Source organism: Vicia villosa, linkage group LG4 (genome assembly GCF_029867415.1).
Source record: "Vicia villosa cultivar HV-30 ecotype Madison, WI linkage group LG4, Vvil1.0, whole genome shotgun sequence".
In the NCBI taxonomy this organism is placed as follows: Eukaryota; Viridiplantae; Streptophyta; class Magnoliopsida; order Fabales; family Fabaceae; genus Vicia; species Vicia villosa.
In genome coordinates this window covers 122,917,369-122,931,604 of record NC_081183.1, presented here as the reverse complement: position 1 = coordinate 122,931,604, position 14,236 = coordinate 122,917,369, and the positions used below count along the sequence as shown (strand labels likewise).

Below are 14,236 nucleotides of genomic sequence, written 5' to 3'. Positions count from 1 at the left end.
GTTGAGAAGTGGATATATTTGCGTGAGGAGGAATGATGGTGTTTAGGGGTGTAGCTTCAAAGATTGGTTCAGAAACTGGAGGATCAGAATCAAGAATAGGCGTAGTGCCTTTAGACTTGGGTGAAGCAGGAGGGGTGAGAACTTTGGTGGTTGGAGGTGGTTTAGCATGGGCTTTTTCTGGTTGAATTTTTGGGTTAGCTTCTATTGATACATTCTTCGAATTAAAAACTGGAGCAGAATCAGGTTAAGAAATTACAATACCTGGAGCTCGTTTCTTATGAGGCCTTGCAGGTGTAAGGATTATTGATAATTCCAGCATTCTCCAGATTTTCAACTATTTTTGTTTGTACCAGAAGATTTGTGATGATTCTCCCAAAAGGGATAACGTTCCTTTTGCTGTTCGGATACTTCAGCCTGTTTTCTTCTCTAGAATCATTCACATCATGCCACATGTGATTGAAAATGATGTAGGGACGATCCACTTTGATTTGTTTACCAATACAATACATAATGTATTGTTGGTCCTTGTTTACGAAGTTTGATGAACTTGTTGATTTTCTATGGTAGAAGCAACCCAGAAGGATCTTAGTCCATACTTTGTATATAGTTTTTAGGAGTTGCTTCAGTAACACCTTCAACGTTCATCAACCCAAACAACTTCCTTAGAAGGGTTTCTGTAATTGAGAAGAGTTCACCATGAACTATGGAGAGAATTTCTTTAGGCATAACGGTTTCATGAACCCATAATTCTTTCACTAAATCTGGATAGACTGGTCCACACAGATCATAGAATAAAGGTCCCCATCCTTGAAAAACCATATTCTCTGTAAGATGAACATCATGTTTTTCCAGATTGTCAAAATCTACCATCAACTCGCAGATAACTTCCAACTGATGCAATGGAATCAAATAAGTTTTCTGGGGAACAAGTTGTTGCTCTTGAACTTGTTCTTGTTGATGTTGTTGCTGAGAAGACGAACCAACATTCTGATTTGAAGGAGAAGCCATTGAAGCACTTCTGAGATTACTGGGTTTCTTTTTAGGGTTTGAGAAGAGAGAAAACAAATGACAGAAATGCATAAAACTAGAGAATGATGAATGTGTGAAAAGATTAAAAACGATTATGAGAGGTGTTTAAATAGGCACGGATTTGAAACAAAATGCAATTAAATTCTGAGAATGAATAGTTATAGAATGCAGAGAATCAAATGCATTTAATGTTGAGTGACGTTAGGAGAAAACGTGATATTTGAAATGATTTGCACAGTTACCTAGGGCGGCGTCTCATCAACTGCACGCGTGCTTGTCCCTTCAGAATGAACACGTGTTCATCATCTGGAATAGCTGGTGACAACTGTTTTGCTTTAAAAGAAATTCTGAATCAACTTAGACATATGAAACGTTAACAATAACAGAATCAAAATATTTAATTGATAAACAAGTTAAGAATATCTGATAAGAAAATAAATAAGCATTTCAAATCTAATCCATATATCAGATCTTCTCATCCTTTCATTCTGGGCATAAATCCATACTGATATTCTTCATAATGAACTTAAACCTATCTTCAGCAAGGGGTTTTGTGAAGATATCAGCCCACTGATGTTCTGTATCCACAAAGTTTAAAGAAAGAACACCCTTCTGAACATAGTCCCTAATGAAGTGATGTTTAATCTCAATATGTTTAGCTTTGGAATGTAAGATATGACTCTTAGATAAACAAATAGCAGAAGTATGATCACAGAATATAGGAATGTTACTCTCATATATCTGATAATCTTCTAGCTGACTCTTCATCCGGAGCATCTGTGTACTACATCCAGCAGCAGCAATATATTCTGCTTCTGTTGTAGAGAGGGCAATTGTGGCTTGCTTCTTGATGTACCAAGAGATCAGATGACTTCCCATAAACTGACAGCTTCCAGAAATACTTTTCCTTTCAACTCTATCTCCAGCGTAATCAGCATCACAAAATCCTACTAAGTTGTATTCTTCAGATTTTCTGTAGACTAAACCAACATTAGTAGTACCTTTCAGATACCTCAGAATTCTCTTAACAGTAGTTAAGTGGGATTTTCTAGGATCTGATTGGAATCTAGCACACAGGAATACACTGAATAAAATATCAGGTCTAGAAGCAGTAAGATATAGAAGAGATCCAATCATACTTCTGTAGAGCTTCTGATCTACCTTCTTACTTACCTCATCCTTACCTAATACACACGTTGGATGCATAGGAGTCTTTGCTTCTTTGCTTTCTGAAAGTCATGAAGTTTGTTAAACTTGCAAAATTTGGATACATTGGTATTTTGGAAGATTTTCGTAAGCTATACAACATTAAAGTCACGAAGTTTGTTAAGCTTGCAAAATTTGGCCTTTTGTAAGATTTTTGTTTGCTATACTACATAAAAATCACGAAGTTTGTCAAACATGCAAATTTTAATATTTTGGAAGATTTTCTTAAGATATACTACATAAAAGTCAAGAAGTTTGTTAAACTTGTATACATTGGTATTTTGGAAGATTTTCTTGTGCTATACTACATAAAAGTCACAAAAATTCTTAAACTTTTAAAATTTGGTCTTTTGGAAGAATTCCGTGTGATATACTACATAAAAGTCACGGAGTTTGTTAAACTTGCAAATTTTTGTATTTTGGAAGATTTTCGTGTACTATATACTACATAAAAGTCATGAAGTTTGTTAAAATTGCAAAATTTAGTCTTTTGGAAGATTTTCGTGTGCTATATACTACGTAAAAGTCCCGAAGTTTGTTGGACTTGCAAAATTTGGTCTTTTGGAATATTTTCGTGTACTACACTACATAAAAGTCACGAAGTTTGTTAAACTTGCAAATTTTGATATTTTGGAAGATTTTCGTGTGCTATACTACATAAAAGTTACGAAGTTTGTTAAACTTGCATACATTGGTATTTTTGAAGATTTTCGTGTGATATACTACATAAAAGTCACGAAGTTTGTTAACCTTGCAAAATTTAGTGTTTTGGAAGATTTTCATATGCTAAATACTACATAAAAGTCACGAAATTTGTTAGGTTGACAAAATTTGTTCTTTTGGATGATTTACGTATGCTACTAGATATAAGCCACGAAGTTCTCTAAACTTGCAAATTTCAATAGTTTGGAAGATTTTCGTGAGCTATACTACATAAAATTCATGAAGTTCGTTAAACTTGCATACATTGGTATTTAGGAAGGTTTTCGTGTGCTATATACTACGTAAATGTCACGAAGTTGGTTAAACTTGCAAAATTTGGTCTTCGGGAAGATTTTCGTGTGCAATACTACATAAAAGTCACGAATTCGTTAAACTTGCAAATTTTTGTGTTTTGGAAGATTTTCGTGTGCTAAACTACATAAAAGTCATGAAGTTCGTTAAACTTATATATATTGATATTTTGGATGATTTTCGAAAGCTATATAACATAAAAGTCAAGAAGTTTATTAAACTTGCAAAATTTGGTCTTTTGGAATATTTTTGTGAGATACAGTACATAAAAGACACGAAGTTTATTATAATTGCAAATTTTGGTACTTTGGAAGATTTTCGTGTGTTATACTTCATAAAGTCACGAAGTTCGTTAAACTTGCAAATTTTTGTATTTTGGAAGATTTTCGTGTGCTATACTACACAAAAGTCACGAAGTTTGTTAAACTTGCCAAATTTGGTCTTCTGGAAGATTTTCGTGTGCTACACTACATAAAAGTCACGAAGTTTGTTAAACTTGCAAATTTTGGTATTTTGGAAGATTTCCGTGTGTTATACTTCATAACAGTCACGAAGTTCGTTAAACTTGCAAAATTTGGCCAAATTCAGAATCAGGGCTTGGAACTCAGCATTATGGGTTTGAAGGTCTTTGACTGATTGCTCGAGATTCATGATGCTGAAATAAATAGCGAGAGAGGATGAGAGGCTTGTTATAGAAACCTGTGATGCAATGTTATGAATGCATATGCCATGTTTTCAAGGATCTTTAGGAATTTAGTTAGCAACATTAGATTGTAGCTTTGTTGAAGAACTTTCATTTTTGGTCTTTGAACGTCCTTCTTTGAGAATCAAGCTCACCATATCCAGTGGGTCATCGCCTCTGATTTGGGATACCTGTACTTCTAAATTTGAAGGTATATGGCTAGAGAAAAATAAATCCTCTTGCCCCTGGATAGGTATTGTGTCTTTGAGTTGGAAGACATACGACCAGAGGAAAATAAATCCTCTTGCCCCTAGATAGGAATTCAGTTCTTGATAAGAGCACGTGAAATCGTGCGCCCTAAATTCCTAAGATCCTTGAAAGAGTTAGTTAACATGCAATGTTATGATGTCATGATGTTATGCAAAAGCAATGCATCAGGCAAAACGTAAGGTAATAAGGACAAATAAGTCCTACAAGGAAAACCTTCAAGGAAACCAAAGGGTTAGTAACACACACAAGCAAGTCACACAAGTGTCCTTAGGTTTAGAGGCTTGCATGAAGTTCGTAGGTAAGTACCCTCCCCACTGAAGTTTAGTTGGTTCAACCTGTCCTAGATAAAGATCGGGTTCTATGGTGCTCATATCCCTGACCTTTCTCGCGGGCATTATCTCAACATGGCACTCGATCGGCCAGCCAAAAACATCCCTAGAGTCCAATCTCAATGAGTGTAGCATCGATTATCAACCGGCTTCAGTCAGGAATCCAAAGCCATCCATCTCGCTACTTCCTATAGGCCAAAGTCAAGTTCAACTAGGGTTCTAAGGGCAAATTAGTGCTTAATGACACCATGCGGCCACCAAATGTCTCCTCGATCACTTTCAAGGGCCATCAGGACAAACCAAAGCGTCACACTAATGATGGCCACCAGATCAACCATATCGATACAAGTCGTACGGTCTCCTTGGTCTATTGCCATATACCTAAGGTACACTAGATCCGGGTGTAGGATCTTTCACACAACAGAATACCCAATACAGCCTTTAAAAATAAAGCAATCAAATCAAACAAGTGAAAACATTTAAGTGAATCCTAAACTTTAAGGTAACCCCTCTTTTTATTCGAATATCCCCAGCAGAGTCGCCAGTTCCGTAATACGGTGGGAGAAGTGACTTTTTTGAAATGATGCGGATAGCAAGAGTCGCCACCGACTTTTATTTTACTCAATTGGAAAGGCAAAAAGAATAGGAAAGACCTTTGAAAGAGATTGAGTTCGCGGGGTAAGTTATACAAAGGGAAGGTGTAAGCACCCTTTGTATCAATGGTTATCCATGGGCTCCTAATTTCTTAGCTCACTTGTTCGTTTGAAATTGTTTGGAAAAAAGATGTTTTGAATAACGACTTTAGCTTGTAAATAAGCGTGGCCTTTTTGAATTGATTTGAAAAGAGATTATGAAAAGTAATTTGAAGTGTTGAGCAAGCAATTTAGAACTACCCACCCTCATTTTGTCTTTCATGTTCTTTAAGTCTTTCTGGCGAAAGGGTCTATCCATACAATGAGAGGGCAGGAAGTCTTTCAGTTGGATGTTTAAGGGTCATCGGAATTTATCGTTCGCCATAATACTGTCCCTACCATAAAGAGGGTAGGTAGTTTAGGGAAGGATAGAATAGTCATTATTCTTTAGGCAACCAACAAGGATACCTTAGCAATTGGGACAGTCATCATTTAAATCGAGGCAACATCGAGGGACAAGATCATTTTTGTTAAGGTAACTTCGAAGGGACATATGATCTTATGATGATTTATGAATTGAGGGCAACATTTGCTTTAGGTATCCTCGTATTCGAGGGACTTGACTATTTCACAATCATAATAATAAAAAGGCAACAGGCAACAAGGCAACAAAACGAGGTTACCCTAAAGGGGTGTGTGTGTCACAATCAGGTGATTCAATTCAGTTATGTTTATCTTATAATTTAGGAAAACTAAATTTATTAGCAGGCTTGTCACTCCCTAGAATTACTAACCACGCAGTTAAAAATAAAGCCAGAATTAAAAGTTCCTACGCTATTACAATAAACACCTGTATGCGGAAAAATTAAAGGCGGAAAAATAAACTTAATTATTATTACAATAAAACCCTTGAAGGGTAACCGAAAATAAAAGGTAGAAAGAAGGGTAGAAAACCTTTTGTACATGGCTTTGGGGCAGATACTTATAGATAAAAAAGTTAAAATTATAACCCTATAGACAGATAACATAATAGATTTTGACAAGGCAAAAGGCAGACCCCGAATGGGGTAAAGTTAATCATTGTTAAAAGAAAATCAGGTTTTTAAAAAACCTAGACTAGGGTTAGTGTAAAACTCTATGTTGATCAAAGCCCTTAATTAATTATTGGTTGGGAACCTAATTAATTAAAAACCTAATTCTAATTTAATTAGCCTCAACCCTAATCCTGGTTAAACTAACGGCTAATCCTAATTTTTACCTAAAAACTAATTAATTAAAAAGTCTAAAATTATAAACCTGAATAATTAAAATTAATCTAATAATTAACCTAACTAAACTAACCATCTAATTATCCTAAATTAATTAAGTTTATATTAACCTAAAATTAGATGTTAACTATTTTATTAAATTATTTCTAAACTGAGAATTATATATATAACAAATTAAAGAAAGATGAAGAAATCTCAAAATAAGAAAAAACTGAAAACTGGCAGCAAGGGGGTTCGAACCTGGTACAGTCTGGTCATTGGAGAACATGCTGGCCATTGAGGTGCGGATGACTAGTCGTTCAAAGAAATGCGGAAGAATGTTAATTATTAAACATGTGCTCAGCGTTTGGAGATTGGGATTTAGTACATGTGGCTTTTGAACGTCCATCATAGAGCTGCATGTTGAGGAGCGTTAGATATATCTGGGAGATGATCAGACGATGGATACACGAGGATGCGTCATAAGCCTTGAGCATGTCACCTGCATTGAATCACTGATGTATTTGAGAGAAACAAAATAATTTGCAAGAGCCAGGGATCGACCTCGCGTCTCCCAGCACCAAATTCCCACACGCCTTGTTTGGCCAACTGCACCCCTACTTGTTAGTTGTCAACTAAATATTGCATGAAAAAGAATAAATAAGAAAACAAAAAGACATTCAAAGTGACTGAATATTTGGGTGCAAGTTTTCATAATTCTTGGAAATTTTCCTTCTTTAGAAAACCTTACCCCTCTTGCCAATTTCGTCCTCCTTTTCTTGTGGTACGGTTCAGAATATATAAGGGGTGGAACTAGGTCAACAAACTTGGAGTGAATCACATTGAATCAAAGGTTGGAGTTTTGAAAAATATGATTGGTAAATATTTCCAAATTTGGCCAATTTTGATTCAATCTCACCAATATAGTTATGAATGAAATTAGATGGGAAATATGGTGCTTATTTGATTGGATTTTATTGGAAATCGAGGCAAAGTCAAATCCCTTTCATAATTCTTTGATCATTTGATTTTAATCATATTTTCAATGAATAAAAATCAATATAAAACCAAATAAAATTCATAAATTCGTGGCATTTGGATTGGGTGTCTTGGATAGCTTGAGGACCAAGATTGAATCAAAAAATATTGGGCCGATTTGCAAGAAAACTCATTTTGAACCATATTTGTTTCACATTTTTCTTTCAAAATTGTCCAACTTTGAAAAGGCATATCTCCCTTAATTTTTAAGATATGGAGGAGTTCTAGGACTTTTTGGAAAGCTCAAGATGTCCTTTACAAGACATTTTGGAACCTTTTTTCCATTTGAGGAATTTATCTTGAAGATATGACTTCTGACAAAAAACAGCTTTTTGCGAGCTTCTAGAAGGACGTGTAATGTATTGGCTCATATCTCTTATGGGGAAGCACTTCTTGACCTTGGGCCTAACATCAAAGTTGTAGATAATCAAATTTCCTTGAGAATGAGCTTTGGTTGAGGAATTTCTGAGAAATTATGAGAGAGATATGGCTGGTCAAAGTTCAGTTGACTTTTACCTAGGAACCCTAATTTAGCAACTTTGTACTTTTGTGGATTTTTGATCTTTTCTTGATGCATCATGATCAAACTTTGATCAAATGATGAATATAACATTAGAATATTGATGTTGACCAAAAATCAGGAATTTTGACTGCAATTTGACCACAGTTGACTTTTAGGTCAAACCAATCGACTATTGATCATTTGAGCAGTTGACTGAGTAATCCTATGAATCAGATCTTGAAATTTGGCATGAGGACCCTTTGAAGCATATGAGAGGCCATGGGACCCATTTGAAGTCTTAAAACTTGATTTGATCTCGAGAGAAGCAAAACCCTAGTTGTGGGTTGATTGTTTAGGAGATAAGTAAGTGTGCCAAATTCTTGCATATGCTTGATTAACTAAAGATCATAAGAGTCAAGATATATTGAAATATGATGGGCAAATTTTGGGGTATGACACCAAGCTTATCATCAAATCTGATATTGATTGATTCTTCAACTACAAGAGTTTCAGTATTGTATGCTCTGTAGCCTTTTGAGCGTTCAGAATATCCAAGTAGAAAACACTTCTGAGCTTTATAATCAAACTTATGCAGATGATCTTTAGTATTCAAAATATAGCATACACATCCAAATGGATGGAAATAAGAAATGTTGGGCTTTATGTTCTTCCACAATTCATAAGGAGTCTTATTTAGAATAGGTCTTATGGAGATTCTATTATGAATATAACATGCAGTATTAATTGCTTCTGCCCAGAAATGCTTAGCCATATTGGTTTCATTGATCATGGTTCTGGCCATTTCTTGTAGAGTCCTATTCTTTCGTTCTATAACTCCATTTTGCTGCGGAGTTCTAGGACAAGAGAAATCATGGGCAATACCATTTTCTTTGAAATAAATTTCAAAGAATCTGTTCTCAAATTCACCACCATGATCACTTTTGACCTTTATGATTTTGCATTCCTTCTCAGATTGAATCTGAGTGCAGAAGTCAAAGAACACAGTATGAGACTCATCCTTGTGTTTCAAGAACTTTACCCATGTCCATCTGCTATAGTCGTCTACGATGACTAATCCATATTTCTTCCCTCTAATTGATGTTGTTTTGACTGGGCCAAAAAGATCAATGTGCAGAAGTTCTAGCGGCCTAGAGGAAGAGACAACATTTTTAGACTTGAATGCAGGTTTTGAAAACATCCCTTTCTGACATGCTTCACAAAGAGCATCTGATTTATATTTCGGATTAGGGAGTCCTCTGACCAGATTAAGTTTGTTAATCTGAGAAATCTTTCTTAAACTAGCATGACCTAATCTTCTATGCCAGACCCACTGCTCTTCACTAACAGACATAAGGCAACTAACATTTTGATTCTTAAGATCAGAAAGATCAATCTTATAAATGTTGTTCTTTCTCTTTCCTGTAAATAGGATTGAGCCATCCTTTTGACTTATAGCCTTACAAGACTTTTGATTGAAGATAATGTCATAACCATTGTCACTTAATTGACTTATGGACAATAACTTATGAGCTAATCCATCTACTAAAAGAACATTAGTTATAGAGGGAGAGTTACCAATGCATATGGTTCCAGAGCCAATGATCTTGCCCTTCTGGTTCCCTCCAAACATAACTTCTCTAGCAAATTTAAGCTCCAGGTCTTGGAACATAGACCTTCTTCCTGTCATGTGTCACGAGCACCCAGAGTCCAGGTACCATGACATGTTTTCCTTTGTATTTTGAGCCTTGAAGGAGATCTGCAACAGGGATAATCTTTTCCTTAGGTACCCACATTCTTTTGGGTCCTTTTGGGTTAGTTCTTCTTAAGTTCTGATTGAACTGAGGTTTAGCACTGAATTTATCATAAGACTTTCTTGTGTGTGCAACGTATTTCTTGCTGTGTGTTATGTGGAAACTCTTTGAGTTAGATGTGTGCTTTATATCATGGGAATGGCTAAACTTGAACTGATCATACAAAGGTTTGTATGTAATAGCCATCTCATCAACAAGTTCAAGTTTGTATGGGGTTTCACCCTCATAGCCTATGCCTATTCTCTTGTTTCCACTTACACCATATATCATAGAGGCTAGCTGACTTCTGCCAATACCTCTAGATAGAAACTTTCTGAAACTCAAGTCATATTCCTTAAGAATATTGTTCACACTTGGAATAGACTTTTCTGAACTTGAAGATGATTCAGCATCTTTAGATAGTTTTAAAACTTTTTCTTTAAGTTCAACATTTTCTATTTCAAGCTTCTTAGTTTCAGATGCAAAGAGCTTTTTCAGCCTTTTGTATTTGATACTAAGTTTAGCCTTGATTTCCAAAAGTTTTGTTAAGCTGGAAACTAGCTCATCTCTAGAAAGTTCGGAAAATAACTCTTCAGAATCTGAGTCTGATGTAGATTCTGATTCACCATCAATAGTGGCCATCAGTGCTATGTTTGCCTGCTCATCTTCAGAGTCTGAGTCTTGATCAGAAGAATCTGAGTCATCCCAAGTAGCCATAAGACCTTTCTTCTTTTCAAACATCTTTTTGGGCTTTTCCTTCTGAAGCTTTGGACACTCCTTCTTGTAATATCTAGGTTCCTTGCATTCATAACACGTCACCTTCTTCTTGTCAGATCTTCTGTGTCCAGAAGATTATCCTCTTTCAGGCCTTTTGAAGTTCTTGAAGTTCTTGAACTTTCTCTGTTTGCTTTTCCAGAGTTGATTTACTCCTCTGGATATTAGAGATAGTTCATCTTCTTCTTCTTCTTCTTCTTCTTCTTCTGATTCTGACTCTTCAGAATCTTCTTCAGCATGAAAAACGTTAGTGCATTTGTTACTATTAGATTTTAATGCAATTGACTTACCTTTCTTCTGAGGTTCATTTGCGTCCAGCTCTATTTCATGACTCCTCAGGGTACTAATCAACTCTTCAATAGAAACTTCATTAAGATTCTTGGCAATCTTGAATGCAGTCACCATAGGACCCCATCTTCTGGGTAAGCTTCTGATGATCTTCTTGACATGATCAGCTTTGGTGTAGCCTTTATCTAGCACTCTTAATCCAGCAGTCAGAGTCTGGAATCTTGAGAACATTGCTTCAATGTTTTCATCTTCCTCCATCTTGAATGCTTCATACTTCTGGATTAAAGCTAAGGCCTTTGTCTCCTTTACTTGAGCATTACCCTCATGAGTCATCTTTAAGGATTCAAAGATATCATGAGCAGTTTCTCTGTTTGTTATCTTCTCATACTCAGCATGAGAGATAGCATTTAACAATATGGTTCTAGACTTGTGATGATTCTTGAAGTGTTTCTTTTGAGCATCACTCATGGCTTGTCTAGAATCTTGACACCTTGAGCATTTACAGGATGTGTGTAAGCATCCAGCACTAGATCCCATAAGTCACCATCTTGACAAAGAAAGTAACTTTCGAGTCTATCTTTCCAGTACTCTAAGTTTTCACCATCAAAAACTGGTGGTCTATTATAGCCATTAAAACTATTGCTTCCATTACCATTGTTGTTTTGTTTAGGAGTAGGAGTAGATGAAGTTGTTTCAACCATTTTAACTTTGTGTTTTTCTCCCTGAATCTTTTGTCTAACACGGTTAAGTGCTTGCATCTAGAACCGGCGCTCTGATGCCAATTGAAGGATAGAAAAACACTTAGAAAGGGGGGGATTGAATAAGTGTAACTTCAAAAACTTAGAAGATAAAAACAATGAACACAATTATTTTTATCCTGGTTCGTTGTTAACCAAACTACTCAAGTCCACCCCCTTAGAGTGATTTACCACAACTGAGGACTTAATCCACTAATCCAACTGATTACAATGGTTTTCCACTTAGATAACCTCTAAGTCTTCTAGAGTCTACAGATCATAACTTGATCACTCTAGGAATCCTTTTACAATCAATGTAAAAATAACGTTTACAAGAGTATATATTTGCTTCTACTAAAGCTGTAATCACAACTGTGATATTTCTCTTAAGTTCTGAACTTAACACTAACTAAATATTACAAGAGTTAGTGAGGTTGAAGATGAAGTTCGTAAGCTTTTGAATTTGACAACAATTTTGTATATTTGCACAAGTGTTCAACTTTGCTTCCGATCAGAACTTCTATTTATAGGCGCTGAGAAGACATGACCGTTGGGAGAATTTAATGCTTTGCGTGAATAGTACAACGATGCATTTAATGTTTCACACTTTTGTCAACTACCTCGAGCCCTGCTTTTGCTGCTTTTACTGACTTTGCCTTTTGTAGCTTCTAACGTTCCTTTTTTCAGTCAGAGATTAGACGTTTCAGCCTTTCATCTTGTACTTTCTTCTGGACTCAGATTTTGTAGATAACAACGTTTGAATATCAGAGTCATCAGCTTTGATGCAGAGCATCTTCTGTCTTCTGACTTTGAAGAGCTTGAGCGTGATACCATTCAGAACTTCAGAGCTTGTTCTTCTAACTTTCATTCTTCTGATGCTTTCTAGTTCATGTTCTGATTCTGCATTACCATCTTCTGATGTCTTGCCAGAGCATGTTCTAATGAAGCCATCCAGAACCTTCTGAGTCAGTTGCTTCTTAGCGCTGATTTATGCATACTCTTTATATATTTCCTGAAATGGAAAATGTAAAGGATTAGAGTACCACATTATCTTATACAAAATTAATATATAATTTTATCATCAACACACAGAATATTGATCAGAACAATTCTTATTCTAACAGTATTTTGATGGAACAATTTTATGGATGATAATAATTAAACAAGTATATTTCATTCCCATTTATATGTTAAATTAAGAAACTTAATTTTTCATCAACATTCACTATTCTTTCTCCCCCTTTTTGTCATAATCAAAAAGCATTTAAGAGGGTTGGATAAGATTTATCAGATTTAGGAATAATTTCTCCCCCTGAGATATATAGTCTCCCCCTGAATAGGACATCCTTATGAATTAATATCTGATTTAAGGCACCCCCTGAAATAATTTCTTCAGTTTTTTTCTTCAGAGTATTTGTAGATATTTTATCTATGGATGTGAGCATTACTTGGAAGTTCTAACTAAGTATTCCTTTAAGTTTTAGATTTTCCTGTAAAGCAAACACTTCTGGTACAAGTTAGGAATCTATTCAGAATTTTAGTTTCATTTGTGTCAAGTCAGAATAATATATCAGAACATGTTATAATTCCAGAATATCTATTTTCAAGTTTTCTTCTTCTTTTAGATGTATATCCTTTAATTCTCTTTTAATGTTTATTTTACGGGATTCAGATATTTCTTTTGTTTCATTGATAAGATAGAGCATTTAATAAGCAGATCATGCAATTCTAACAAGTAAAACATTTGAAAATACTTTGTAACATTACAGCTACGAATAATTAAACACAAAATCTTCACACTTATATCTAGACAGAATGTTACTCCTAGACCTTGCAGTTTGCCTAAGGTGAGCACGAATTCCAGCTTTCTCAATTAGCTCAGAGATGACTCGCCCATCGGGTATATAACAAGTTTCCGGAGACGTTCTGGAAAACCTAATAGCTTCCTTCAGATGAGTGAAGATGATGGTTGGTAGGTTCACCTTGTGACCTATAAAGAAACATCGAGCAAGGTGTCTATCTTGAGAAGACAGAACATTTTTGCAGGTTTCCCGAGGCATGATATTTGTCATGACAAATTCAGCCCAGGCTCTGCTTATGGGTTTTAGATATTTTTTATTATTGTAGAAGAGTTTCAGAACTTTTGGAAGCATGGAGAGTTTAAAGAATTGTTTTCTAGTGAGGTAATCAAAGTATTCCAAGGGCATGAGACTTCGATGAGAAGAGCACTGAATGGCTTCGGCAATGGAATGTTTGGAGATCACAATTCTGGAGTTGAATATGTAAGATGAGATCCTCTTTCTGTCCCCACTGACTGATGCATACAGCCAGAAATTCTTGACAAGATTTGGATAGATGGGTTTAAGAAGAACTTCTTTGTACCCATTCCAGCTCTGATGGTCGAAGAGTCTGTGGAGATAGTAATCATCATTTGATTCATTAAGCCGCTTTTCATTGATGATTTCTAGCATGCTTTCATTTCCAAGGAAGGTTTTGGTAGCCATGGAACAGTAGTTTTGTTGGGTTAGACGAGGAGGAAGTCTTTGATGAGTAGCAGCAGTGAGGTTCTTTGGGTGAAAGCTGAAAGATTTTATAGGAGAAGAAAGATTTATGGAGAGATGGTTGGGTTTCTTTTAGGGTAATGATTTACAGAGGAGATGAACCTTTAGTGTAGTTGAGAAAGCTAAGGATTTGATTT

General features: G+C 35.6%; 1 protein-coding gene across 1 annotated transcript; it reads right to left on the bottom strand.

Moving 5' to 3' along the window:
• Positions 1 to 585: 585 nt before the first annotated feature.
• On the bottom strand, positions 586 to 1,008 carry LOC131597780 (uncharacterized). The gene has a single exon (XM_058870452.1). The coding sequence runs from the start codon at positions 1,006 to 1,008 to the stop codon at positions 586 to 588; it is 423 nt and encodes a 140-aa protein (XP_058726435.1).
• Positions 1,009 to 14,236: the final 13,228 nt, after the last annotated feature.

Coding starts and splice junctions, on each gene's coding strand:
- LOC131597780 (XM_058870452.1), bottom strand. CDS start 1,008: ATGGCTTCTCCTTCAAATCAGAATGTTGGTTCGTCTTCTCAGCAACAA.